Source organism: Oncorhynchus masou, chromosome 13 (genome assembly GCF_036934945.1).
Source record: "Oncorhynchus masou masou isolate Uvic2021 chromosome 13, UVic_Omas_1.1, whole genome shotgun sequence".
Classification (NCBI taxonomy): Eukaryota; Metazoa; Chordata; class Actinopteri; order Salmoniformes; family Salmonidae; genus Oncorhynchus; species Oncorhynchus masou.
Genome location: NC_088224.1, coordinates 14,210,688 through 14,237,744, shown reverse-complemented (window position 1 = coordinate 14,237,744; position 27,057 = coordinate 14,210,688). Strand labels below are relative to the sequence as shown.

General features: G+C 45.7%; 1 protein-coding gene across 2 annotated transcripts in view; it reads left to right on the top strand.

Moving 5' to 3' along the window:
* The window catches only part of LOC135551765 (ribosome biogenesis protein bop1-like), a 138,347-nt gene that overhangs the window by 58,857 nt on the left and 52,433 nt on the right, over positions 1 to 27,057 (top strand). For both annotated transcript variants that reach the window (XM_064982982.1, XM_064982981.1), the window contains exons 4-12: positions 8,207 to 8,361; positions 8,500 to 8,617; positions 9,770 to 9,871; positions 10,949 to 11,161; positions 11,441 to 11,602; positions 11,766 to 11,846; positions 12,439 to 12,508; positions 23,240 to 23,372; positions 23,729 to 23,909. In XM_064982982.1, coding sequence (XP_064839054.1) covers positions 8,207 to 8,361; positions 8,500 to 8,617; positions 9,770 to 9,871; positions 10,949 to 11,161; positions 11,441 to 11,602; positions 11,766 to 11,846; positions 12,439 to 12,508; positions 23,240 to 23,372; positions 23,729 to 23,909 — 1,215 coding nt within the window. The remainder of the gene's footprint in view (positions 1 to 8,206; positions 8,362 to 8,499; positions 8,618 to 9,769; positions 9,872 to 10,948; positions 11,162 to 11,440; positions 11,603 to 11,765; positions 11,847 to 12,438; positions 12,509 to 23,239; positions 23,373 to 23,728; positions 23,910 to 27,057) is intronic.

Genomic DNA, 27,057 nt, shown 5'->3' with positions numbered 1-27,057 from the left:
ACGAGGGGTGTCAAGTTGCACTCAATTGTAAGATCTGTGAGAACGCTGAGGTCTGTTTTGATGTTGTCGTCTCATTAAGACACTGGTTTGGCTGGGCTGGCTATGACACACTAGCTGAAACATTGTAAAGAATAAATCAACCTGTGAGGAAATTTTAATACAGTGAGCTCCAACAGTATTGGGACAGTGACACGTTTGTTGTTTTGGCTCCGTACTCCAGCACTTTGGATTTGAAACCGTTTTGAAAGTAGTGTGTGCATACATACATACATACATACATACATACATACATACATACATGCATGCATGCATACATACATACACACACACACACACACACATACACACATACACACATACATACATACATACAGTTGAAGTCAGAAGTTTACATACACCTTAGCCAAATACATTGAAACAATTCCTGACATTTAATCCTTGTAACAATTCCCTGTCTTAGGTTAGTTAGGATCACCACTTTATTTTAGGAATGTGAAATGTCAGAATAATAGTAGAGTTATTTATTTCAGCTTTTATTTCTTTCATCACATTCCCAGTGGGTCAGAAGTTTACATACACTCAATTAGTATTTGGTAGCATTGCTTTTAAATTGTTTCATTTGGGTCAAACATTTTGGGTAGCCTTCCACAAGCTTCCCACAATAAGTTGGGTGAATTTTGGCCCATTCCTCCTGACAGAGCTGGTGTAACTGTAGGTTTGTAGGCCTCCTTGTGCTTTTTCAGTTCTGCCCACAAATTTTCTGTAGGATTGAGGTCAGGCCTTTGTGATGGCCACTCCAACACCTTGACTTGGTTGTCCTTAAGTCATTTGGAAGTATGCTTGGGTTCATTGTATGTTTGGAAGACCATTTGCGACCAAGCATTAGCTTCCTGACTGATGTCTTGAGATGTTGCTTCAATATATCCACATACTTTAAATTCCTCATGATGAAATCTATTTTGTGAAGTGCACCAGTCCCTCCTGCAGCAAAGCACCCCCACAACATGATGCTGCCACCCCACAACATGATGCTGCCACCCCCGGGCTTCACGGTTGGGATGGTGTTCTTCGGCTTGCAAGCCTGCCACTATTTCCTCCAAACATAACAATGGTCGATATGGCCAAACAGTTCTATTGTTGTTTCATCAGACTAGAGGACATTTCTCAAAAAGTACGGTCTTTGTCCCCATGTGCAGTTGCAAACCGGAGTCTGGCTTTTTATGGTGGTTTTGGAGCAGTGGCTTCTTCCTTGCTGACCGGCCTTTCAGGTTCTGTCGATATAGGCCTCTATTTTTCTGTGGATATAGATACTTTTGTACCTGTTTCCTCCAGCATCTTCAAGGTCCTCTGCTGTTGTTCTGGGATTGATTTGCACTTTTTGCATCAAAGTACGTTCATCTCTAGGAGACAGAATGCGACTCCTTCCTGAGCGGTATGACGGCTGCGTGGTCCCATGGTGTTTATATTTGCGTACTATTGTTTGTACAGATTAACGTGGTACCTTCAGGCATTTGGAAATTGCTCCCAAGGATGAACCAGACTTGTGGAGGTCTATAATTTTTTTCTGAGGTCTTGGCTGATTTCTTTTGATTTTCGCATGATGTCAAGCAAAGAGGCACTACGTTTGAAGGTAGACCTTGAAATACATCCACAGGTACACCTCCAATTGACTCAATTATGTCAATTAGCCTATCAGAAGCTTCTAAAGCCATGACATCATTTTCTGGAATTTTCCAAGCTGTTTAAAGGCACAGTCAACTTAGTACATTTCTGACCCACTGGAATTGTGACACAGTGAATTATAAGTAAAATAATCTGTCTCTAAACAATTGTTGGAAATATTCCTTGTGTCGTGCACAAAGTAGATGTCTTAATCGACTTGCCAAAACTGTAGTTTGTTAACAAGAAATTTGTGGAATGGTTGAAAAATGAGTTTTAATGACTCCAACTTAAGTGTGGGTAAACTTCCAACTTCAACTGTACATACATACACACACACACACATCCACACACACTGTCCAGCTGTGACAGTCAAAGTCCTCTCAGGCCCAGAGCAGTGACCAGTCCAGCAATTACTCCCATCAGCACAGTCTGACACTCAGTCCTGAAATCCCGTCCTTACAGCAGCCAGCCAGGCAACAACCGGCAGCCTTTTGTAAGTGCTAAAAAAACAACATTGAGTCAAGCCAGCTAATAACCTGGACGGTCAATATAAGAATAGTTATTGGCGACATGACTGTGTGAGGGTAGTGTGCAATCTCAGTTCTTCTGTGTTTTTTGTTGATTCTCGTTGCTTGTTGGCGTACTAACTCCTTGTCTCGTCAACCCTGGGATCAAATCATTTTGTTCTAAGTCTATTTAAAATCTATTATTTCCAGCTGAATCCTATTGGGTTGTCATGTTTGCTTTTCTTTGTCCCTGTAGTGTTATATCAATGTATTGGAGTCATCCTTACCATAGTAAAATAAACGGGTGCGTTTGAAAGTTGAGGTTAAGAAAACAGGAGTTAACATTCTGGCAACACGTCGGAAACAATGATGCATAAATCACGAATCTAACCCCCATCTTGTTGAATCTCATTTGCTTCGCTGGCTTCCTCTCGGTGCATTGGAGGAGGTGAGAGCCCACTCTTTGGCGAAACTCGATCCCCCGGACCGAAACACTGTCTCTCTTGCCCAGAAGTCGTCTGTGTGATTCTGGAGCTCGTCAAATGGAACATTTTGTCTGTCGTTGATCCCATTACACTCTCTCTTCCCTCCAGTCTTCCAGGACCCAGTGAAGCAGGGAGGCATTGGTGACATTGACACAGGCCAGGGGGACTGGGGTTGGTTGGAGTTGACCATCAGGCTGTGTCGTGGTGGGGGGGCTTGCTGACTGGTCCTTCTCTCATTCGCTTCTCCTCAGTTTAGTAGCTTAAAGTGGAGGGTCTGGGTCTTGTACAGTTTAGCACTTGACTGTAACTTAAAGTGGAGGTTCTGGGCCTCGTACAGTTTAGCAGTTGACTGTAGCTTAAAGTGAAGGGTCTGGGCCTCGTACAGTTTAGCAGTTGACTGTAGCTTAAAGTGGAGGGTCTGGCCTCGTACAGTTTAGCAGTTGACTGTAGCTTAAAGTGGAGGGTCTGGGCCTCGTACAGTTTAGCATGTTGACTGACTGTTGCTTAAAGTGGAGGGTTTGGGCCTCGTACAGTTTAGCATGTTGACTGCCTGTAGCTTAAAGTGCAGGGTCTGGGCCTCGTACAGTTTAGCATGTTGACTGACTGTAGCTTAAAGTGGAGGGTCTGGGCCTCGTGCAGTTTAGTATGTTGACTGACTGTTGCTTAAAGTGGAGGGTTTGGGCCTCGTACAGTTTAGCATGTTGACTGACTGTAGCTTAAAGTGGAGGGTCTGGGCCTCGTGCAGTTTAGCATGTTGACTGACTGTAGCTTAAAGTGGAGGGTCTGGGCCTCGTGCAGTTTAGTATGTTGACTGACTGTTGCTTAAAGTGGAGTGTTTGGGCCTCGTACAGTTTAGCATGTTGACTGACTGTAGCTTAAAGTGGAGGGTCTGGGCCTTGTACAGTTTACCATGTTGACTGACTGTAGCTTAAAGTGGAGGGTCTGGGCCTCGTGCAGTTTAGTATGTTGACCGACTGTTGCTTAAAGTGGAGGGTTTGGGCCTCGTTTACAGTTTAGCATGTTGACCAACTGTAGCTTAAAGTGGAGGGTCTGGGCCTCGTACAGTTTAGCAGTTGACTGTAGCTTAAAGTGGAGGGTCTGGGCCTCGTGCAGTTTAGCATGTTGACTAACTGTAGCTTAAAGTGGAGGGTCTGGGCCTTGTACAGTTTAGCATGTTGACTGACTGTAGCGTAAAGTGGAGGGTCTGGGCCTCGTGCAGTTTAGTATGTTGACTGACTGTTGCTTAAAGTGGAGGGTCTGGGCCTCGTGCAGTTTAGTATGTTGACTGACTGTAGCTTAAAGTGGAGGGTCTGGGCCTCGTACAGTTTAGCATGTTGACTGACTGTAGCTTAAAGTGGAGGGTCTGGGCCTCGTGCAGTTTAGTATGTTGACTGACTGTTGCTTAAAGTGGAGGGTTTGGGCCTCGTACAGTTTAGCATGTTGACTGACTGTAGCTTAAAGTGGAGGGTCTGGGCCTCGTGCAGTTTAGCATGTTGACTGACTGTAGCTTAAAGTGGAGGGTCTGGGCCTCGTACAGTTTAGCATGTTGACTGACTGTAGCTTAAAGTGGAGGGTCTGGGCCTCGTGCAGTTTAGTATGTTGACTGACTGTTGCTTAAAGTGGAGGGTTTGGGCCTCGTACAGTTTAGCATGTTGACCAACTGTAGCTTAAAGTGGAGGGTCTGGGCCTCGTACAGTTTAGCAGTTGACTGTAGCTTAAAGTGGAGGGTCTGGGCCTCGTGCAGTTTAGCATGTTGACTAACTGTAGCTTAAAGTGGAGGGTCTGGGCCTTGTACAGTTTAGCATGTTGACTGACTGTAGCTTAAAGTGGAGGGTCTGGGCCTCGTGCAGTTTAGTATGTTGACTGACTGTAGCTTAAAGTGGAGGGTCTGGGCCTCGTGCAGTTTAGTATGTTGACTGACTGTAGCTTAAAGTGGAGGGTCTGGGCCTCGTACAGTTTAGCATGTTGACTGACTGTAGCTTAAAGTGGAGGGTCTGGGCCTCGTGCAGTTTAGTATGTTGACTGACTGTAGCTTAAAGTGGAGGGTCTGGGCCTCGTGCAGTTTAGCATGTTGACTGACTGTAGCTTAAAGTGGAGGGTCTGGGCCTCGTGCAGTTTAGTATGTTGACTGACTGTTGCTTAAAGTGGAGGGTTTGGGCCTCGTACAGTTTAGCATGTTGACTGACTGTAGCTTAAAGTGGAGGGTCTGGGCCTCGTGCAGTTTAGCATGTTGACTGACTGTAGCTTAAAGTGGAGGGTCTGGGCCTCGTGCAGTTTAGCATGTTGACTGACTGTAGCTTAAAGTGGAGGGTCTGGGCCTCGTGCAGTTTAGTATGTTGACTGACTGTTGCTTAAAGTGGAGGGTTTGGGCCTCGTACAGTTTAGCAGTTGACTGTAGCTTAAAGTGGAGGGTCTGGGCCTCGTGCAGTTTAGTATGTCGACTGACTGTTGCTTAAAGTGGAGTGTTTGGGCCTCGTACAGTTTAGCATGTTGACTAACTGTAGCTTAAAGTGGAGGGTCTGGGCCTTGTACAGTTTAGCATGTTGACTGACTGTAGCTTAAAGTGGAGGGTCTGGGCCTCGTGCAGTTTAGTATGTTGACTGACTGTAGCTTAAAGTGGAGGGTCTGGGCCTCGTACAGTTTAGCATGTTGACTGACTGTAGCTTAAAGTGGAGGGTCTGGGCCTCGTACAGTTTAGCATGTTGACTGACTGTAGCTTAAAGTGGAGGGTCTGGGCCTCGTGCAGTTTAGTATGTTGTGAATGGTCCACTAACTTAGTACTACAAATTCAGGTTAAGTGCTAACCAGGCTACATCAATGTGAGGGATGCAGTTAAATGTGGATGTTCGACCGGCAGTTTTGAAAGTTATGGTTAGGCATAGAGATTGAAACTGATCCAGGCTAGGGTTGGGGAGATAGACAGTGAATATACAAAACATTAGGAACAACTTCCTGATATTGAGAAGCTGTTGCACGTGACAAACCCAGCAGCGTTATTGCAGTTGAAGACACAGATCAAGTGCACCTGGCCTCTACTACCATACCCTGTTCAAAGACACTTCACTCTATAAATAGCAGACATACGGTCCTCCCGGGTGGTGCAGTGGGCTAGGGCACTGCATCGCAGTGCTAGCTCTGCCACCAGAGACTCTGGGTTCGCGCCCAGATCCTCCTTTAATGTGTCTCCTCCCTTTCATCTACACTGATTTTGAAGTGGGTTTAACAAGTGACATCAATAAGGGATCATAGCTTCCACCTGGTCAGTCTGCCATGGAAAGAGCAGGTGTACCTAATGTTTTGTGTACACAGTATATCAAATCAGTGTATTTATCACATGCACAGGACACAGCAGGTTTAAACAGTACAGTGAAATGCTGACTTGCAAGCTCTTTCCCAACAATGCAGTATTTCAAATCAAAGACTGTCAGCGGGGTAAATAATACACATTTTAAAAAATATAACAAATGTTTGACCTATATTTAACTAAGGCAAGTCAGTTAGGAACAAATTCTTATTTAAAAATACGACCTACCCCGGCCAAACCCTAACACGGACGACACTGGGCCAATCGTGTGCTGCCCTATGGAACTCCCAATCACGGCCGGTTGTGATATTGCCTGAAATTGAACCAGGGTCTGTAGTGATGCCTCTAGCACTGAGATGCATCACCTTAGACCGCTGCGCCTCTCGGGAGGCCATACGAAGTGCAGCAGTGTATATGGAGAATGTGTGCATGTTTGAGTGTGGAGTTTTGTGTGTGTGAGACGAGGCTAGGTGAAGGGCTAAGGTCAGGCATACAGTCAGTGAACCACCACACGGAATCATTCTACATGTTTTGTTTTTGCAGTAACATGTAGTTCTGTCTCCAGAGGTGGCGTGATAGCTCTCTAGAGGTCTGGACTTAGCAAGGCAGGGTGACCTTTTATTGAGGTCACCCATTAACAGCCAGCCAGTTAGATTGTGTTTCCAGACAGGAAGTATCACAATAGTATTTATTCTGTTTCTGCTTCCTGACTGTCACGTTTCTGTAGTCGCAACAACACAACCTTCTCAACCTCTCAAGGGTCACCTGGAGCTAGAGTTGGTGCCAATGCCCATTCTCTGTGTGTGTTGAGTGGGGCTTTGAGGATGGACAGTGTGTGTGTGTGTGGGAGGGTCTCCCCAGCTGGCTGTGAGAAAAAGCGTGCCACCTCTGCTCAATCCCTTCTAATTGGATCTGGTGTTTTTATTGAAATCACTCACAGGTGCAGGCTCCACATTAAAGAGTGGCTCACTACTTCTGAGAGCTTTCAGCTGTGTGTGTGTGCGAGCGCGTGTGTGTGTGCGAGCGCGTGTGTGTGTGCGAGCGCGTGTGTGTAATGTGTGTGTCATTCCTCATACAAAGGAATCTCTATTTTCAGACTGTACTCATTTGGTTTAATAACTCCGATCGTCGTATAATGAGGTTGTGGAATGAGCTGAGTTATTTTACCTGCTGGATTTCTCACCAGGCCAGGCTCTGTACTCCACCCACCAGGCTCTGTACTCCACCCACCAGGCCAGGCTCTGTACTCCACCCGCCAGGCTCTGTACTCCACCCACCAGGCCAGGCTCTGTACTCCACCCGCCAGGCTCTGTACTCCACCCACCAGGCCAGGCTCTGTACTCCACCCACCAGGCTCTGTACTCCACCCGCCAGGCCAGGCTCTGTACTCCACCCGCCAGGCCAGGCTCTGTACTCCACCCGCCAGGCCAGGCTCTGTACTCCACCCGCCAAGCCAGGCTCTGTACTCCACCCGCCAAGCCAGGCTCTGTACTCCACCCGCCAGGCCAGGCTCTGTACTCCACCCGCCAGGCCAGGCTCTGTACTCCACCCGCCAGGCCAGGCTCTGTACTCCACCCGCCAGGCTCTGTTCTCCACCCGCCAGGCCAGGCTCTGTACTCCACCCGCCAGGCCAGGCTCTGTACTCCACCCGCCAGGCCAGGCTCTGTACTCCACCCGCCAGGCCAGGCTCTGTACTCCACCCGCCAGGCCAGGCTCTGTACTCCACCCGCCAGGCCAGGCTCTGTACTCCACCCGCCAGGCCCTGTACTCCACCCACCAGGCCCTGTACTCCACCCACCAGGCCAGGCCCTGTACTCCACCCACCAGGCCCTGCTCTGTACTACACCTGTACTCCACCCACCAGGCCAGGCCCTGTACTCCACCCACCAGGCCCTGCTCTGTACTACACCTGTACTCCACCCACCAGGCCAGGCCCTGTACTCCACTCACCTTACCGTCCCAGGCCTCATCCAGCCAATAGCATTCATAGAATGGAGGAAAAGGATGATGAGGGTGAGAGTGTTTGCAGGCCAGTCCAGCCTGAGGGTCTATTCATGAGGGTAAAGAAAAACTCTATTCCCAGAGTACAAATATCCACTCCGTATTCCACTAGGCCAGAGGGGTTCTATGAAAAGTGATATGAAGGACTGTAACAGCCCTTGTGCAAGCTTGTCTAATGCTAAGACAAACATTTAGTCCTCAAGTGTTTTTTGACATGGTTCTCTCTGTCTCCCTCCTTTCTCTCCCAGGACATTCGTAACACGGTGGGCAACATTCCCATGGAGTGGTACCAGGACTACCCTCACATCGGCTATAACCTGGACGGGAAGAAGATCTTTAAGCCCATCAGGAACAAAGACGAGCTGGATGAGTTCCTGGACAAGATGGAGAACCCAGACTACTGGTGAGATGAGGAGGAGGAGAGGATGAAGATGAGCTCTCTCTGTCTCTCTCTCTCGTATGTGTATACCTGTTTTCTGACCTGGCTTCTCTCTCTTTCTCCCTCGCTCCCTCTGTCCCTCTCTCTCTCCATCTCCGCCAGGCGTACGGTCCATGACAAGACGACAGCCTCAGACATCCGTCTGTCAGACGAGCAGGTGGACCTGGTGCACCGTCTTCAGAAGGGCCAGTTCGGCGACGTCAACTTCAATGAGTACGAGGTAAAGACTCGGGTCATGTTATGACTGCTCTCAAGTCTGCTCGGCACCAAGGTCCTATTCATCAGGGCCACACGTAGCAAAACGTTTTGCAACGGCAAACGTTTCTTATTGGATAACGTTTTAAGTATTCCCTCCCTGTTTCAGTTCGTCCGTCCCCTGTTTGGTGTGTAGGGAATATGACCCAGTTTTGACTTGACGCGTCAGCGGCTGGTGGCTCTGTTCAATGACTGAGCAGATAATGACTACAGCATACCCACCATTAGAGAGGGCAAACTGGACCTCAGTCCATTAACCACCTATGTTCCCAACGTAACCCAAACCTCGTCTGCACTCCCTGCTCTCTTCACCACTTAGAACAAGTCCTTTGAAAGCAGACATGGGTTCAAATACAATTTGAATACATTTCAGGTACTTTAGCTGTGACTGAATGAGCTTGCCTGTTGCAATGGAACCAATTCAAGTGTCCCACAATTGTAAACCCTGTCCACCTGGCACTGCAGGCAGACTGGCCCAAATGCTCCAGTCTGTTAAAGAATTTAAGTAGTATTTGAACCCACAACTGGAGAGGGAAGAGTTGTCCTGTACTGCAATAAGCAGGGTTTGCTGGAGAGGTTTTAATTGGGTTACACACACACACACACACACACACTGAATTGTGAAGGCACTGCTGTAGTGTCTGGAACCTAGATGGTGTCATGGATGTAATGCCTCAGCTCTCTGTCTCGTGTTAATGCCAGTGGGATTACAGAAGCATGTAAACTAAACCGATCACTGCAAAGCAAGCGACAGATGAGTCACTTGGTCCCGTGTGTCTGTTGGTAGAGCGTGGCACTTCGGGAGACCTGGACAAACATGTATGAAAATGTATGCACTCAGTACTGTCGCTCTGTATAAGAGCGTTTGCAAAATAATTCAATGTAAAAAAATAAAATAAAACATTTGTCAGTAGCAAAAACAAGTGTTTTTAAACTTTTAACACCAGAAAAATCCCAGGCTGTCAGTCAGTCATGTCGTCATCAGCTACTACCTGTCTTGAACCTTTGGTGGTCCAATGATTCTAGTTCATTCAATTAGGCTGTCTATTAAACTTCCCACAGCTTGTGATATATATCTCTCTCTTTTTCACTCTCATGAACTCTGTTTTTCTTTTAGCCTTCAGTGGACTTCTTCACCAACGAGGTCATGATCCATCCGGTGACCAACAGGCCCCAGGACAAACGGAGCTTCATCCCCTCGCTCATAGAGAAGGAGAAGGTTCTCTCTCTCTCTCTCCTCTCCCTCGTTCTCTCTCTCTCCTCTCCCTCGTTCTCTCTCTCCTCTCCCTCGTTCTCTCTCTCCTCTCCCTAGTTCCCTCTCTCTCCTCTCCCTCGTTCTCTCTCTCTCCTCTCCCTCGTTCGCTCTCTCTCCTCTCCCTCGTTCTCTCCTCTCCCTCCTCTCCCTCGTTCTCTCCTCTCCCTCGTTCTCTCTCTCGCTCTCTTTCGTTCTCTCCTCTCCCTCGTTCTCTCCTCTCCCTCGTTCTCTGCTCGCTCTCGTTCTCTCGCTCGCTCGTTCTCTCTCTCTGTGTCTCTGTCTATCTGTGCCCCCTCTCTCCCCCCTCAATACCCCTCTGTTCTTCTCTATCTGCTCACTCAACATCTTTGTTTTATGCTGTAAATCTGTATTTATATTAACAGTAAATAGTGGGAGTAAAATGAAAATGCTCACATTACCTCCAGTTTGACTCCTAACTGCACCCACATGTGGCATTGTAATGTAATGATCCCCTCATAATTGAAGTGCAAGCAAAGGTGACATTTAGTTAAAATGGGGATTCTGAAATTGGAGGCTTACAGACCCCCCCCCCCATTGCATTATAAACCGTAGCATTATTAACCCACCAGTACATTAGACTCCCCTTGCATTATAAACCCTAGCATTATAAACCCACCAGTACATTAGACTCCCCTTGCATTATAAACCCTAGCATTATAAACCCACCAGTACATTAGAGACTCCCCTTGCATTATAAACCGTAGCATTATTAACCCACCAGTACATTAGAGACTCCCCTTGCATTATAAACCCTAGCATTATTAACCCACCAGTACATTAGAGACTCCCCTTGAATTATTAACCCACCAGTACCACTAGACCCCCCCCTCCCGTTTGCATTATAAACCGTAGCATTGTTAACCCACCAGTACCATTAGAGACACCCCTTGCATTATAAACTGTCTCTTTATTAACCAAATACCTTCGATACCTTCTATTCATTTTTTGACATTATTATTATTTGTGGGAACACACACACCTAAGTTTCACCACTACTGTTGTCCTCTCTCCCTCTCCCAGGTTTCGAAGCTGGTCCATGCCATAAAGATGGGTTGGATCAAGCCCCGTAAGCCCAAAGAGAGCACCCCTCAGTACTACGACCTGTGGGCCAAGGAGGACCCCAACGCCATCCTGGGGCGCCACAAGATGCACGTCCCCGCCCCCAAGATGAGGCTGCCTGGACACGAGGAGTCCTACAACCCTCCACCTGAGTACCTGCTCACAGAGGAAGAGGTAAATAGTTCATTATGCCTAATTATGAAAGTATTTGCTGCACACACATACTTGGACAGAGATTTTTTTTTGCAACATCATAAATTACCTCATTCTCTTAGTAATTTGGCAAAAATTGTACTGCAGCAGATCAATTGGTAGCATAGAACAACTGTAGCATTTTGGTCCTGAGTTCCCTCCTTGTAACTATAGTCACAGTACACAGACCAATCATTAACCAGTGTACAAGCCAGTCATTAGTATACTCACCCACCATTTGGTTCTTTATCCCCATGTCAGAGAATGGCGTGGGAACAGCAAGATGCAGAGGACAGGAAGCTTCCGTTCCTCCCCCAGAAACACTCCTGTCTGAGGGCCGTGCCCGCCTTCTCCCGCTTCATCCACGAGCGATTTGAACGCTGCCTCGACCTCTACCTGTGTCCCCGCCAACGCAAGATGAGGGTGAGACTACAGACCCTGCCTGAATGTCTGGATAAATAGGACATTGATTTGAAGACGCTCATAAAGAAAAGCAGCTCATTTTGAAGGACCCATCTGTGGTCAGTTCAATTGGGTGGTTCTCAACACGTTCCTCAACGCTAGTCATCTCATTTGGTCTCCACAGGTGAATGTGAATCCAGAAGATCTGATCCCCAAGCTGCCCAAACCCAAGGACCTGCAGCCCTTCCCCACCACCATGTCCCTGGTAGGTCAACCACTGAAACGGCTGGGAATAGATTTTGTCCTGTATTTTGCGCAATCGTGTGAAATGCCTGGATTTTAACATTTTTGTTTAAAGCTTTTTCATCAACTTGTCCCCTTCTTTATATCAAATGATCCAGCACCATTCTCAGAAAATTGCTTTACATGTTTGGTCTAATTGTCATTTCTGGATAAGTCTTAAAATACAGGATCATTTATTATTTCATTAGAATCCCCATTAGCTGTTGCCAAGGCCGCAGCTACTCTTCCTGGGATCCAAACAGGAAACTACATTACATCAAGCAAAACAACGTGCATTATACAAATGTACATTTCTCCACTATTACATTACGCAATTACAATACTACATTACTAAGAGTAGTGTGTGTGTGTGTGTGTGTGTGTGTGTGCCTTTTCACAGTCCTCTTTTAGATGTTGTTTTATGTCTTTTAAATCTGATTTTACTGCTAGCTTGAGTTACCTGAGATGGAAGGTATTTGTTAGAAAATCTTGCTATGTCACATCATGGTGTGATGATCCGAAATAAGTAAGTAAGTTAAGTCAGTACCAATTATAATGATGTGTCCTCTCAACAGGTGTACATTGGCCACAGCAGTCTGGTGCGTTCCATCAGTGCGTCTCCCACTGGCCAATGGCTGGTCTCAGGTCAGTGTTAACTCCCTATTCATCTTTCATGTGATGTAGTAACATCTCTGACTCAGCTGCTGCTTGGCTAGCTCATCAGTTTGCCTTTTTCTTAGTCAGTAGCAAACTGTCTTGCTGGCACTCTGTTTCTTCATTGTGCCTGTTTCTGAGTCAGTAGTTAACTGACCGCTTAAATCGTCCTGAAAGTGTGAGCCATGATGTCATAATGACTGTGTGTTCCAGGAAGTGTCAGTGAGTGAGGGAGGGAGGGAGGGAGGGAGGGAGAGAGAGAGAGAGAGAGAGGGGCAGGCCATACTTACTTTCTGGCACACATCTAGAAGGATAAATCAATCACAGATAGCTTCCTATAGCCGGTCTCCTTTTCCCCTCATCCATCTTAGACTTAAATAGTCTTTGTCTTTTCTCACTTCTGGCTAGCTGGCTGTTCACCACGGTCAGTCAGAGAACAGTAGGCTAAGACTTTACTTGGGTTGTGAATGTTAGTACTATGTAGAACAGGGATCATCAACTAGATTCAGCCACGGGATGATTTTTTGTCTTGAGCGGATGGTCGGGGGGGTTGGGGCTGGAACATAATTACAAATCATTTCTAGAAAGCAAATTGACCTTGGTTACATTTGTTTACGATCACTTCTCTCTATTATCCGTGGGATTACTTGGGACGTGTTCCTAAATTAAAATCACTTACAGCTGATTTCACAGTCTCTTATGTATTGTCTCTGAAAACCAGTTTGGCCCACGGGCCGCCAGTTGAGGATCCCTGATGTAGAAAGTCAACCCTAATTGTTCTCCTTTTGGTGATGAAGAGTAGCCGTTAGAAGTAGATGTAATTATACACATTTGACTACAGATTCCTACCAGGAAAACAACGTTCGATTTCAAAGCAGTAACACTTGATAGACATGGATGTGAATTTAATAACATGGAGGTGAGGGAAGGAGGGTCTGTAGATTACTCACTCAGTGTTGGCTAGTTTCCCTCAGTTTAATATGTTCTGAGCCTGGGGGACACTGTCAGATATGAAGTAAGGGCCCCAGCCATATAAAATGAGGGTGGCTTTGTCTTTCCACAGTCATGAGGTATTGCTGACTGGAGATTTGAACTCTTTACTCAGCACCAGGACAAAGGCCAGTGTAACTTGGTCTGAATAGGTAAATTATTGTAGTAACTGCACAGTATGAAAAGTTCAGGACGTATTGAGAATAATATACATTTATGAAATACACTGAACAAATATATAAACGCAATGATTTCAAAGCAATTTCAAAGATTTTACTGAGTTACAGGTGTGTGTGTGTGTGTGTGTGTGTGTGTGTGTGTGTGTGTGTGTGTGTGTGTGTGTGTGTGTAAATATGTATGTGTATATATGGATTTCACATGATTTGGAATACAGATATGCATCTGTTGGTCACAGGTACCTTTTAAAAAAGAAAAGGTAGGCGTGTGGATCAGAAAACCAGTCCGTATCTGGTGTGACCAATACCCTCCTGCAGCGCAACACATCTCCTTCGCGGATAAATGGCACGACAATGGGCCTCAGGATCTCGTCACGGTATCGCTGTGCATTCAAATTGCTAACAATAAAATACAATTGTGTTCCTTGTCAGCTTATGCCTGCCCATAACATAACTCTGTTCACAACGTTGACATCAGAAAACCGCTCACCCATACAACGCCATACACGTGGTCTGTGGTTGTGAGGCCGGTTGGACGTACTGCCGAATTCTCTAAAATGACGGAGGCGGCTTATGGTAGAGAAATTAACATTCAATTCTCTGGCAACAACTCTGGTGGACATTCCTGCACTCAGCATTCCAATTGCACGCTGCCTCAAAACTTGAGACATTTGTGGCAATGTGCAGTTTTGTCACACAACACATTTTAGAGTGGCCTTTTATTGTCCCCATCACAAGGTGCAGCTGTGTAATGATCATGGTGTTGAATCAGCTTCTTGATATGCCACACCGGTCAGGTGGATGGATTATCTTGGCAAAGGAGAAATACTCACTAACAGAAAGGTAAACAAATGTGTGCACAGAATGAGAGAAATACGCTTTTTGTGCATATGAAACATTTCTGGGATCTTTTATTTCAGCTCATGAAACAAGGGACCAACCCTTTACATGTTGTTTAAGAACTTTATTCCCTGGCCTTACTCTTCTATGACAGCCATGGAAATCTCTATTCCCCAAGCCATAGTCATACTGTAGGGATGTTTTACTGTATGGTATGTAGTTTAATATCAGCACTGAATTGACTGGTCAGTCGCCTACAGGGACGACTACAAAATGGTGGCAATAGCACCTGTTTTGATTACGTTTCCGTTCACATTAGTACCAGGCCCTCCAAGTCGAGGAAGGAGTGAGAGAGGGGTGACGTGGGCTAGTCAGAGAAAGACTGGAGAGGGAGGTGAGGAAGGAAGGATAGAGTGAGTGAGTGAGGCTGCCTGGCAGCAATTTAGTGGCAATATCTGTTGAGCCGTCCATAATAAAGGATTCATAAAGACCCATATGCAAAACCACTACAGTCAGCGGCACTCTTTTGTATTGCTGTAAAATATATTAAACCAGTCGTAAAACCCTCTTTCCCACAGTAAAAATGGCAGTTGACAACCTCCCAGGAATTGCAGCTCCCCCCTTCTTCAATTTGTTTTCCTATTGTGTGAGGGTTGACAGATAATTCATTCCATATCGTGTGTGGTGCTTTTTAATGATGGCTGTTTCTTCGACCCACCCTGTCTCCAAATAGGGGACTGTCTGGCGTAGTGCTAGCGAGCGCAGGGGGCTAACGCCAACCCCACCAAGCCTGTACTCACTGCTCACTAACTCAACCACGATAAAGTTGGAAAATGTTATTACGAAGAAGCTACCTAGGCCAACAGCAGTAAAAACACAGCCAGACAATGTCCCCATGTAAAAAAATATATAAAAAAATCAACAACAAAAAACCCCACTTGTAACAGGAAACCAAAGTAATGCTGTGAAATCATTTGTCGGTTGTGTCATACATTCTTCTGGAGACGTCCAAAACTGTAAAACATGACGATGACCTACCCCACACCCAGCATGCCCTCTCTTCTTTCAGGACTGGAGTGACTTTTATACACTTTATAAGTATGCCAATTGTTTTTTAACTGTTGTTAAGAGGCATTCCGAACCTCTTACAACCGTTATAGTCTCAGTCCCAAGTCGAATCCTCTTCCCTATATAGTGTACTACATTTTACCAGGGCCCATAGGTACCAACCACAGGGCTTTGGTCAAAAGTAGTGCACTGTGTAGGGCACTGCTTCCCAACACTGGTCCTTGAGTACCCTTAACAGTACACATTTTTAGTGTAAAGCACACTTGATTGAACTTGTCAACTAATTATCAAGCCTTCAGTGAGCTGGATGAGGTGTGTTTGTCAACGGGTACAACGAAACTGTGCAGTGTTGGGGGTACTGGAGGACCAGGGTTGGGAAACACTGATGGAGGGAATAGAGTGTTATGAGACACAGACGTGGGACATTGTACTGATCATCCTGGGTTGGACTCGGGCTTGACTCTGTGTACTGTATATTCACACCCACTCTCCCAGCAGTAAACAAACTGGGGTTCTGGTGTTCCCAGCTCCACATTCCATACTAATGATGTGGCCACAATGGGTAACTTGGTGTGGTGGCAGCTCCTCCAGCTCCAGCCCTGCGGGTGGTGTTCCCGTGGTGTCTCGAACTCTGGATAGGGCTGAACACTCAACCTTCAACCCTTCCCTGGTGGTTATGACCGGGAAGGACGGAATGCCTTCCTCCACACGCTGGTCGGGTTGGGATTAGAATGTCACTGGCTTTTTATGGAACTACGGAATCCTATGTATGGAACAGGTTTGTCTCATAGAAATGTAGCCTGCCTTTTACTAACCACATCTGGTTGGGCCAGAGCTGGCCCCTCACATTTTGTTTTGAAGGACCTGTGCCATCATAGACACTAAGGTTAGGTTAACTCCCCTAGTTAATCCCCTTCTCTCTCTTTCTCCTATCCACAACATCAAACCCAGCTGAATATAGCTAGTCATTCTTGTAAAAGAACACACAAGTGTTGCTTTGGAACACAACTGCAAATTATCTGGGCTGGTTGTGGACATGTGAGTGGTCCGTCCCAGGCGGGCAGCCCAGGGGCAGAGGCCTCTGTGAGGTCACAACAGGAAGATCACAGCCCTGAGAACCAGAGGGAAATGACACCCACCAGCGGCACCACTACCAAGATGGTACCATAACGAACTGATTGTCATGTTTTTGTGAGTTAGTTGACTGTTTCTGTGAGGGTCCTTGTCAGAGATGTACAAAACATTAAGAACACTTGTGCTTTCTATGACAGACTGACCACGTGAATGCTATGATCCCTTATGTCACTTGATAAATCCACTCAAATCAGTGTGGATGAAGGGGAGGAGAGAGGTTAATAAAATATTTTTATGCCTTGAGACATGAAGGGTGAATGGGCAAGACAAATGTATTTAAGTGGCTTTTGAATGGGGTATGGTAGTAGGTGCCAGGCGAACCGGTTTGTGTCAAGAACTGCAACGCTACTGGGTTTTTCATGTCTATCAAGAATGGTCCACCACCCAAAGGAACCTGCCTACACATGGTTGGAAGTACAATATACCAACATAGCTACTGTGGGTCAAAGCTGTGTCTTTGAAAATGTTTCGTAGCACATGGGTGGTGCTCATGTAAAATGTCCTTTTATTTTTCAGCTTCAGACCAATGCCTACTTCTGTTTTTAATGTCCATGGTTTTTACATTGGAAGGTGATGATACCAGGGATTTGTGAGGGATCTGCCATATAAACCATTGGGCAGCCCGCCTAAGCCGACATTGTTATGGAAAAACACTTTCAGTGTAAACTTAACACAAAAAAAAACCAAATAAAAGTATGTAGAAAAGAAAATGGACCTAATACATTGTTTTATAAGATTCACCAAAATAAAAGCTAAACAATCAGAGGAATTAACTTTGAAAAACAATTAATTTAACCGTGTTGATTTTTACGTTTCAGCAAAAGAACACCGCATTAGCCATGGGAAAATGCATAGAATTGCAGCTACGTGGTAGAATGTGTAGAATTTCAGGAAATGTATTATAAAACTGATAAAGGCTTTTTTTAAATATGGGTGGCCTCTAAAATGTTGAAAAGTTCTGCTGCACCCACTGCCACCGCCCACCGCCTAAGGCCCTTTTTGATCCAGAAAAAAACTGGATTATACAAATGGCAACAGAAATAATTTAGTTATATGTATTTATTTCATTAACTGCTGATTTTAAAGATAAACAAAAAAAATGTAAGCCAATCAGTAAATGACAGAGCGAAAACAGATTTTAGCAAATTTATTAAAAACAAGAAAAATACCTTATTTACGTAAGTATTCAGGCCAACTTGATTGGAGTCCACCTGTGGTAAATTCAATTGATTGGACATGATTTGGAAAGGCACACACCTGTCTATATAAAGATCCCTCAGTTGACAGTGCATGTCAGAGCAAAAACCAAGACATGAGGTCGAAGGAATTGTCCGTAGAGCTCCAAGACAGGATTGTGTCAAGGAACAGATCGGGGGAAAGGTAACGAGCACATTGCTGCAGCATTGAAGGTCCCCGAGCACACAGTGGCCTCCATCATTCTTAAATGGAAGAAGTTTGGAATCACCAAGACTCTTCTTAGAGCTGGCCAAACTGAGCAATAGGGGGAGAAGAGCCTTGGTCGGGGAGGTGACCAAGAACCCGATGGTCACTCTGACAGAGCTCCAGAGTTCCTCTGTGAAGATAGGAGAACCTTCCAGAAGGACAAGAATCTCTGCAGCACTTCACCGATTAGGCCTTTATTGTAGAGTGGCCAGACGGAAGCCACTCATCAGTAAAAGGCACATGACAGCACACTGAGTTTGCCAAAAGGCACCTAAAGGGTCTCAGACCATGAGAAACAAGATTCTCTGGTCTGATGAAACCAAGATTGAACTCTTTGGCCTGAACACACAGCATCACGTCTGGAGGAAACCTGGCACCATCCCTACGGTGAAAGTGAAACATGGAGGTGGCAGCATCATGCTGTGGGGATGTTTTTCTGCATTAGGGACTGGGAGACTAGTCAGGATCAAGGGAAAGATGAACGGAGCAAAGTATAGCGACATCCTTGATGAAAACCCGCTCCAGATTTCTCAGGACCTCAGACTGGGGCGAAGGTTCACCTTCCAACAGAACAACGACCCTAAGCACACAGCCAACACAACAACGCAGGAATGGCTTCGGGGCAAGTCTCTGAATGTCCTTGAGTGGCTCAGTCAGAGCCCGGACTTAAACCTGATCGAACATCTCTGGAGAGACCTGAAACTAGCTGTGCAGAGATGCTCCCCATCCAACCTGAGAGTTTGAGAGGATCTGCAGAGAAGAATGGGATACATTCCCCAAATACAGCTTTACAAGCTCGTAAAGTCATACCCAAGAAGACTTAAGGTTGTAATCGCTGCCAAGGTACTGAGTAAAGGGTCTGAATACTAATGTAAGTGTGAGACTTCAGTGCTACATTTTTTTTTACTGTTTTTATGGGGTATTGTGAAGATTTGAGGGGTAAAAAAACGATGTAATACATTTTAGAATAAAGCTGTAATGTCACAATGTGGAAAAAGGTCAAAGGGTCTGAATACTTTCCGATGGCACTACAATTCAGGGATGGTCTCGGTGACCAGCCGAGGTCTCGGTGAACAGCTGAGTAGTACAATCAGGTGTGGTAGCACTGGGCTTGAACAAAAAATCCTGCATAAACCTGTGGCTCATCAATAGCAATTTTGGTAACTCCTGACACACTAATAAAGTCATTAGACAAGTACAAAACAATACATATTTACAAAACTGACAATGGATAGGTGTTGTAAATCCTTTATCTACAAACGTGCTGAGTAATGCTATACACAGTGGCGGGTAGGAGCATAGGGTCAGTAACAGTACAAATATGTTATGTCCCTGAGCAAGGCAGATAGCCCAGTGTTCCCCGGGTGTCGATGGCGTGGATGTTGATTAAGGCAGCCCCCGCACCTCTCTGATTCAGACGGTTAAATGCGGAAGACACATTTCAGTTGAATGCATTCAGTTGTACAACTGACTAGGTCTCCCCCTTTCCACAGCTGTCCAACTCCACTAAAAGAGCACAAATTCCCAAATGGCAGTACAAATATGAAAACAGATGGGAGTACTCACAGATTTGGAACAGAACATACATACATACTGATAGTGTGCAACGTACTGTGTGCTTATTAATAAGCATAGGTCGTTTGTCAGCTCCGCTTGGGCCAACTTGACACGTTTCTTAGCTTCTCAAAATGACAGAAAGTGGCGCCTGAAAAGGATTGTTTACAACCTGTGCAATTTATCTCGTGCATTTGTACCGTAGGGATGGCGTGTATCTGACGGATGAGGACAACGTCTTCCCTGAGAGTTTGAGAGCTTGTGTCCACTGTTCTGTCCTCCGTAGTAGCAAGACGTGCGTACGAGTACACATCACACTTTTAAGAGACACATAGTAAATTAAAATAAGCGCAGACCGTGCATTACAGTTGTTGTTTTTTTGCATGTGCGCGCCTGTGTGTGTCGGGAACGGGGGTCAAAATGGCAAGGTTAACGAACCCACAGTGGTGATGCTCACCGTTACAAACCATGTTATGGCTACGTCTACTTTTAACACTATTTAAATGGACAGTCCGGTGATGACAAAGTGTTTGTTCATTCACTCAGTACTGATTGAACGTTTATTTCTCTTGCTTAGTAAAAAAAAAACGTCAACCAGTTGATTTGTTGAAAACAGTTTCATTTTATCACATTTTTTGGGGGAGGGGGGGCGCTACAGGTCGCACAAGCAAGCAATTATCATTGATGTTTTACCTGGATGCTTGTGCAATCTGCTAATTTTTACTTGTGGAAACCTGTAACTTAGTCACTTTTCATGAAACACATTGAAAAGTAACTTGACACTGTGTTGGTAAGTCTGCAAATTTGAAATATAGTGACAACAATAAAATGTAATTGATAGAGGGAGCATACTGAATCAATGGATCTTCAAACAGCGACACGTCTGTTCTGGTGTGTAAATGTATTATAAATTAGCAGCATGTCAGTTTTCCAAACGTTTGGTGTTTCTAACGGGCTATAATGTCAGCCAATGACGTTCACTAGCTTATTTGTTTGTGCTTGGATTTAAACCTACTATAGCCATATAACGTTATATATAACTACTACTAGCCTTCTAACGTATTACTACCTAGCTGCTACTGTTGCGCTTAAGATTCGTCTGTGAAGATGTTAGCGTTGTCAGCACATCGTGGTAGTGAGAGTGACGCATTGTGAATTGAATACATTTTTGCCCCTACAAATGCATTCAGTCCAAATGAGCCTAATTGTCACACTGTAGCCTCGTTTTAATCTGATATCAAGAATTTGAGTTAGGTTTGGGCAACAACAAAAAATCTGACGCCCCAATGCTAACGACCCTGTCAAAAATCCGCTATATTGGTTCTCGGTAGAAGAATAATGCTGTTGCTACATGGCTTTCAAACCAAGGTGCCCTAGAAAGTCCTCCATCCGTCATTCCCTCCGCCTGGAGTCAGTTAATCGTCTCCTGTCTGTTGACTTACATTGTGGTTTGCACTCGTCCACAGTGCCTTGAACTGTGCTCTGATGTTACAAACTACGCGTGTTTTAGTTTTATTATCTAATTTTGCTAAATGTTCTTAACCTGCCCAGTGACACAGCATTGTATTTATGTCAAATTGATGTCCATAGCCCCCTCCCCCAAAAAATAAATAATAATAAATATCCTTGTCGTATTCTCAAGCAGGTGAGTAAGCGCACTCCAAACTCTTGGATCTGCCCCAGTTATGTTTTTCAAAGTAAACCATTGACATTGATCTATAATTGAAGGAAGTCCCCTCAATAGAAAGGAAGAGGAGCCTTCTTAACCCAGTTTTACCGCCTTAGACCTCTCCCTCTCCTCAAACACAAGTGTTGAGTTTCCAATGTGTCCACATGCGACTCCCTCGACCCTTCGGCCAATCCACCGGCTGAACCACAGCTATGCGCTGCCAGACGACTGGTCTCGCGCTCATACTCTCTCTCTCTAAACCGCAAGCTGGACACAACCTCACCGCCGGGTCGGGCCTGTCCCTCCAGTTCTATATCTGTCGCTGCCGCAGGGCTCAGTACTTAAAAAGTGATTATGGTTTTTCGAGTTATTACACTCCACCCTCCGGTCTGGAGCCCCCCCCCCCCCTGTTTATGGAGCATGCAGGTATAAAAGTAAAAATAAGACATTTTATGTGACTTCTACTGCCTCCTGCTCATATGTTGGAGTAGCATAGCCTCTGTGGTGTTATCGAAGGTGGTTGGTTTGCGTAGTGCCTGCGGGTTCACAGTTTTCCTTATTGTGTGCCAGCAGTAAGGAGAGATGTGGTATTGATTGGGACCTCTCTTTTTTCACTCTTTCTCAACAAACCCCCTAACAGGAAAAGGAAGACAAACATAAGCAGGGGTTCATTCATGCCAAAGTATTGTCCAAAGAAAAAGTATATTAGAAATGTCAGTGCTCCGTTGGCTCCTAACAGAGGTGTGGTGGCAAACCAAACAGCAAAAGCAGACCAGTACAGGAGGTTGCCAAAGATTCTAGAAAGATCTATTTGAATATGACTGCTCCATGGCTAGTAGACACATTATGACAAAGAAAAACATGTCAACCTGAATGCAAATTATCTTTTGGCAGTGCTCTCCAGTGATACTGCATACACTCCCAGAAGGTATTAGTCCTAAATGGCATCCTATTCCCTACATGGTGTACTACTTTTTACCAGAGAAGCCCATACGGTCGTACGATGTAGGGAATTGGAGCGCGGCCTTAGTGGGTCCAGATCGGCCAATGATGTGTCAGGCAGCGGCGGTGGTTTCACAGGCAGTTGGAGAGGAGAGGCAGAGCGAGGGAGCGAGAGCTGCATTCAGGAAGCGCGTCTGTTTTCACTCTGATGAGCAGCGGGCAGCCCAGGAAATCTGAACCGTCCCTCTGTATGGCTGCTTATAAACACAGACACACACACACACATGGATCACTTTTGAACGCATGTGAACCACACACAAACATACAACTTTACAGACACACACAGTTAATTGATAATGTATTTAAGAGGCGTACGTTCTATTTTTGCTATATAAAGATGAGCTACATTACCCTGAGGTAATGTCTGAACTTCTCCTACTATTACTGTGTATCACATTATTATTATTATTATTATTATTATTAATCAACACAGGCTGCTTCCCAAATGGCACCCTATTCTCTATATAGGGAACTATTGTTGACCAGGGCCCATAGGGTCTGAAGTAGTACCCTACGTATGGAATAGTATACCAGTTAGGACGCGTGTGCAGTCTCCCATAAACTAACCCCTGTCTAAGCTGTGACACAAACCAGGCCCAATCCCCCTCTACCCCTGTGCCATTAGTTTGTGATCCCCTCTCATATAGGTTCGTCAGCCTGCTAGCCTCTGAGCTCTCCCGGTTTATTTATAGGCTACTTTAACACTTTCACGCTGTGGTAACTCAACGAGGCCTGGTGTCCAGAGACCACACTTTCTGCCAGGGCACACACAGTCACACACACTGCTGTTATGGGCCCCCTGTTGTCTCTGATGGTCTGACCTTTGACCCCTCTCTCTCCCTCCAGGCTCAGACGACTGTACGGTGCGCTTCTGGGAGGTCAACACGGGGCGATGCATGAAGACGCTGGAAGTGGGCGGAGCTGTGAAGAGTGTGGCGTGGAACCCCAACCCGGCCGTCTGCCTGGTGGCTGTGTGCTTGTAAGTCTCCTCCTCCAACAGTCTCTTTCCTCCTAATGGTTGCTCCACTCTTTCCTATGTCCTGAGTTCTCCTCTGTGTCTTCATCACTGAACATACAGTATACTTTGTATGTGTTCACAGACCGAATGATTTCATAGTGTAGTTTCAGAGGTTAACCAATAACCACTGCAACCAGTTTATAATTGTTAGTATGTGGTACTACTGATGCCCCTGTCAACAAACTTTGAGAGAACTTGTCCTCTTTACTGCTGTGACATTATCGTGACTTTAGCAACCTAACTTCTTGTAGGGTCCTATAGTCCACTGTCACTCTGTCTCTTTCTCCCGATCACTCCCTTCCTCCTCTCTCCCTCAGTGAGAGTACAGTGCTGCTGTTGAACCCAGGTCTGGGAGACAGGCTGGTGGTGAGCTCCACAGACCAGCTGATTACCTCCTATGAGCCCCCAGAGGAGGACAAGGAGCAGGCTGTTACGTGGGCTCTGTCTGAGGGCCCGGAGCACGACAATGGCCACCGCCTCACCCTCACCCACCCCAAGGTAAGAGTCCTGAACCTACCCTCACAGACTAACCCTCACCCCACCCAAAGGTAAGAGTCCTGAACCTACCCACAGACTTATTCTCCCAGGGCTCAACATTAACAATTGTCCGGGGAAAGCACAAAAAAATGTTGGATATAGATTTACTTTCTCTGAATGGCCAAGTAAAAAAAAATAATAATAACATCACAATATCAAACAATTACTCTGATTAGAAAGCCTACAGGCAAAGTGTAGGTGATAATCCTAGTCATATGAGGGACCCATGCTAGTTGGTCATAATTCCAGTCATATTAGGGACCCATGCTAGTTGGTGATAATCCTAGTCATTTGAGGGACCCATGCTAGTTGGTGATAATCCTAGTCATATTAGGGACCCATGCTAGTTGGTGATAATCCTAGTCATATTAGGGACCCATGCTAGTTGGTGATAATCCTAGTCATATTAGGGACCCGTGCTAGTTGGTGATAATCCTAGTCATATTAGGGTCCCATCCTAGTTGGTGATAATCCTAGTCATATTAGGGTCCCATCCTAGTTGGTGATAATCCTAGTCATATTAGGGTCCCATCCTAGTTGGTGATAATCCTAGTCATATGAGGGACCCATGCTAGTTGGTGATAATCCTAGTCATATTAGGGACCCGTGCTAGTTGGTGATAATCCTAGTCATATTAGGGACCCGTGCTAGTTGGTGATAATCCTAGTCATATTAGGGTCCCATCCTAGTTGGTGATAATCCTAGTCATATTAGGGTCCCATCCTAGTTGGTGATAATCCTAGTCATATTAGGGTCCCATCCTAGTTGGTGATAATCCTAGTCATATTAGGGTCCCATCCTAGTTGGTGATAATCCTAGTCATATTAGGGTCCCATCCTAGTTGGTGATAATCCTAGTCATATGAGGGACCCATGCTAGTTGATGCATCTTTAGATCTCCCCTCTTTAAATTTCTGTCACATGACACCACTCTAGAACAGTGTTTTCCCACTACTTCCATTTTGGAACATTTGCCTATAGCCTACAGCTGTTGAGTTTATAATATGAGTTAATACAACCTTCAATATTTTAAACTAAAAGGACTGATCTGTTGCATCAGCCTCATTGCTTTTTCATTTTTATTTTTTTTACAGTTTATGTGCAGTGGTTGTATGAATTTTGGATCTGAGTCAGTTTTTTCCCCGTAGACCCCAAAAAAATCCAAGGGCAACTGGACACCAATAATTCTGAGCCCAGGAGGGAATTATGTTATAAAGATATTAAAACTATTTTGGTTGTAAATGTTTCATTATTTTATAGGAACCTGCCCAAGGTTTATCCTTAGCACCTCCCTAGGAACCTGCCCAAGGTTTATCCTTAGCACCTCCCTAGGAACCTGCCCAAGGTTTATCCTTAGTACCTCCCTAGGAACCTGACCAAGGTTTATCCTTAATACCTCCCTAGGAACCTACCCAAGGTTTATCTAGTACCTCCCTAGGAACCTGACCAAGGTTTATCCTTAGTACCTCCCTAGGAACCTGACCAAGGTTTATCCTTAGTACCTCCCTAGGAACCTGCCCAAGGTTTATCCTTAGCACCTCCCTAGGAACCTGCCCAAGGTTTATCCTTAGTACCTCCCTAGGAACCTGACCAAGGTTTATCCTTAGCAGGTTTATTATCCTTAGCACCTCCCTAGGAACCTGCCCAAGGTTTATCCTTAGTACCTCCCTAGGAACCTGCCCAAGGTTTATCCTTAGTACCTCCCTAGGAACCTGCCCAAGGTTTATCCTTAGCACCTCCCTTGGAACCTGCCCAAGGTTTATCCTTAGTACCTCCCTAGGAACCTGCCCAAGGTTTATCCTTAGTACCTCCCTAGGAACCTGCCCAAGGTTTATCCTTAGCAGGTTTATCCTCACCTCCCGAGGAACCTGCCCAAGGTTTATCCAGTACCTCCCTAGGAACCTGCCCAAGGTTTATCCTTAGGAACCTGCCCAAGGTTTATCTAGTACCTCCTAGGAACCTGCCCAAGGTTTATCTAGTACCTCCCTAGGAACCTACCCAAGGTTTATCTAGTACCTCCCTAGGAACCTGCCCAAGGTTTATCCTTAGTACCTCCCTAGGAACCTGCCCAAGGTTTATCCTTAGTACCTCCCTAGGAACCTGCCCAAGGTTTATCCTTAGTACCTCCCTAGGAACCTGCCCAAGGTTTATCCTTAGGTTTACCTCCCTAGGAACCTGCCCAAGGTTTATCCTTAGTACCTCCCTAGGAACCTGCCCAAGGTTTATCCTTAGTACCTCCCTAGGAACCTGCCCAAGGTTTATCCTTAGCACCTCCCTAGGAACCTGCCCAAGGTTTATCCTTAGTACCTCCCTAGGAACCTGCCCAAGGTTTATCCTTAGCACCTCCCTAGGAACCTGCCCAGTTTACCTCCCTAGGAACCTGCCCAAGGTTTATCCTTAGTACCTCCCTAGGAACCTGCCCAAGGTTTATCCTTAGCACCTCCCTAGGAACCTGCCCAAGGTTTATCCTTAGCACCTCCCTAGGAACCTGACCAAGGTTTATCCTTAGCACCTCCCTAGGAACCTGACCAAGGTTTATCCTTAGTACCTCCCTAGGAACCTGACCAAGGTTTATCCTTAGTACCTCCCTAGGAACCTGACCAAGGTTTATCCTTAGTACCTCCCTAGGAACCTGACCAAGGTTTATCCTTAGTACCTCCCTAGGAACCTGACCAAGGTTTATCCTTAGTACCTCCCTAGGAACCTGACCAAGGTTTATCCTTAGCACCTCCCTAGGAACCTGACCAAGGTTTATCCTTAGCACCTCCCTAGGAACCTGCCCAAGGTTTATCCTTAGCACCTCCCCCCTAGGAACCTGACCAAGGTTTATCCTTAGCACTCTCCCTAGGAACCTGCCCAAGGTTTATCCTTAGTACCTCCCCCTAGGAACCTGACCAAGGTTTATCCTTAGCACCTCCCTAGGAACCTGCCCAAGGTTTATCCAGAACCTGACCAAGGTTTATCCTTAGTACCTCCCTAGGAACCTGACCAAGGTTTATCCTTAGTACCTCCCTAGGAACCTGACCAAGGTTTATCCCTCCCTAGGAACCTGACCAAGGTTTATCCTTAGTACCTCCCTAGGAACCTGCCCAAGGTTTATCCTTAGTACC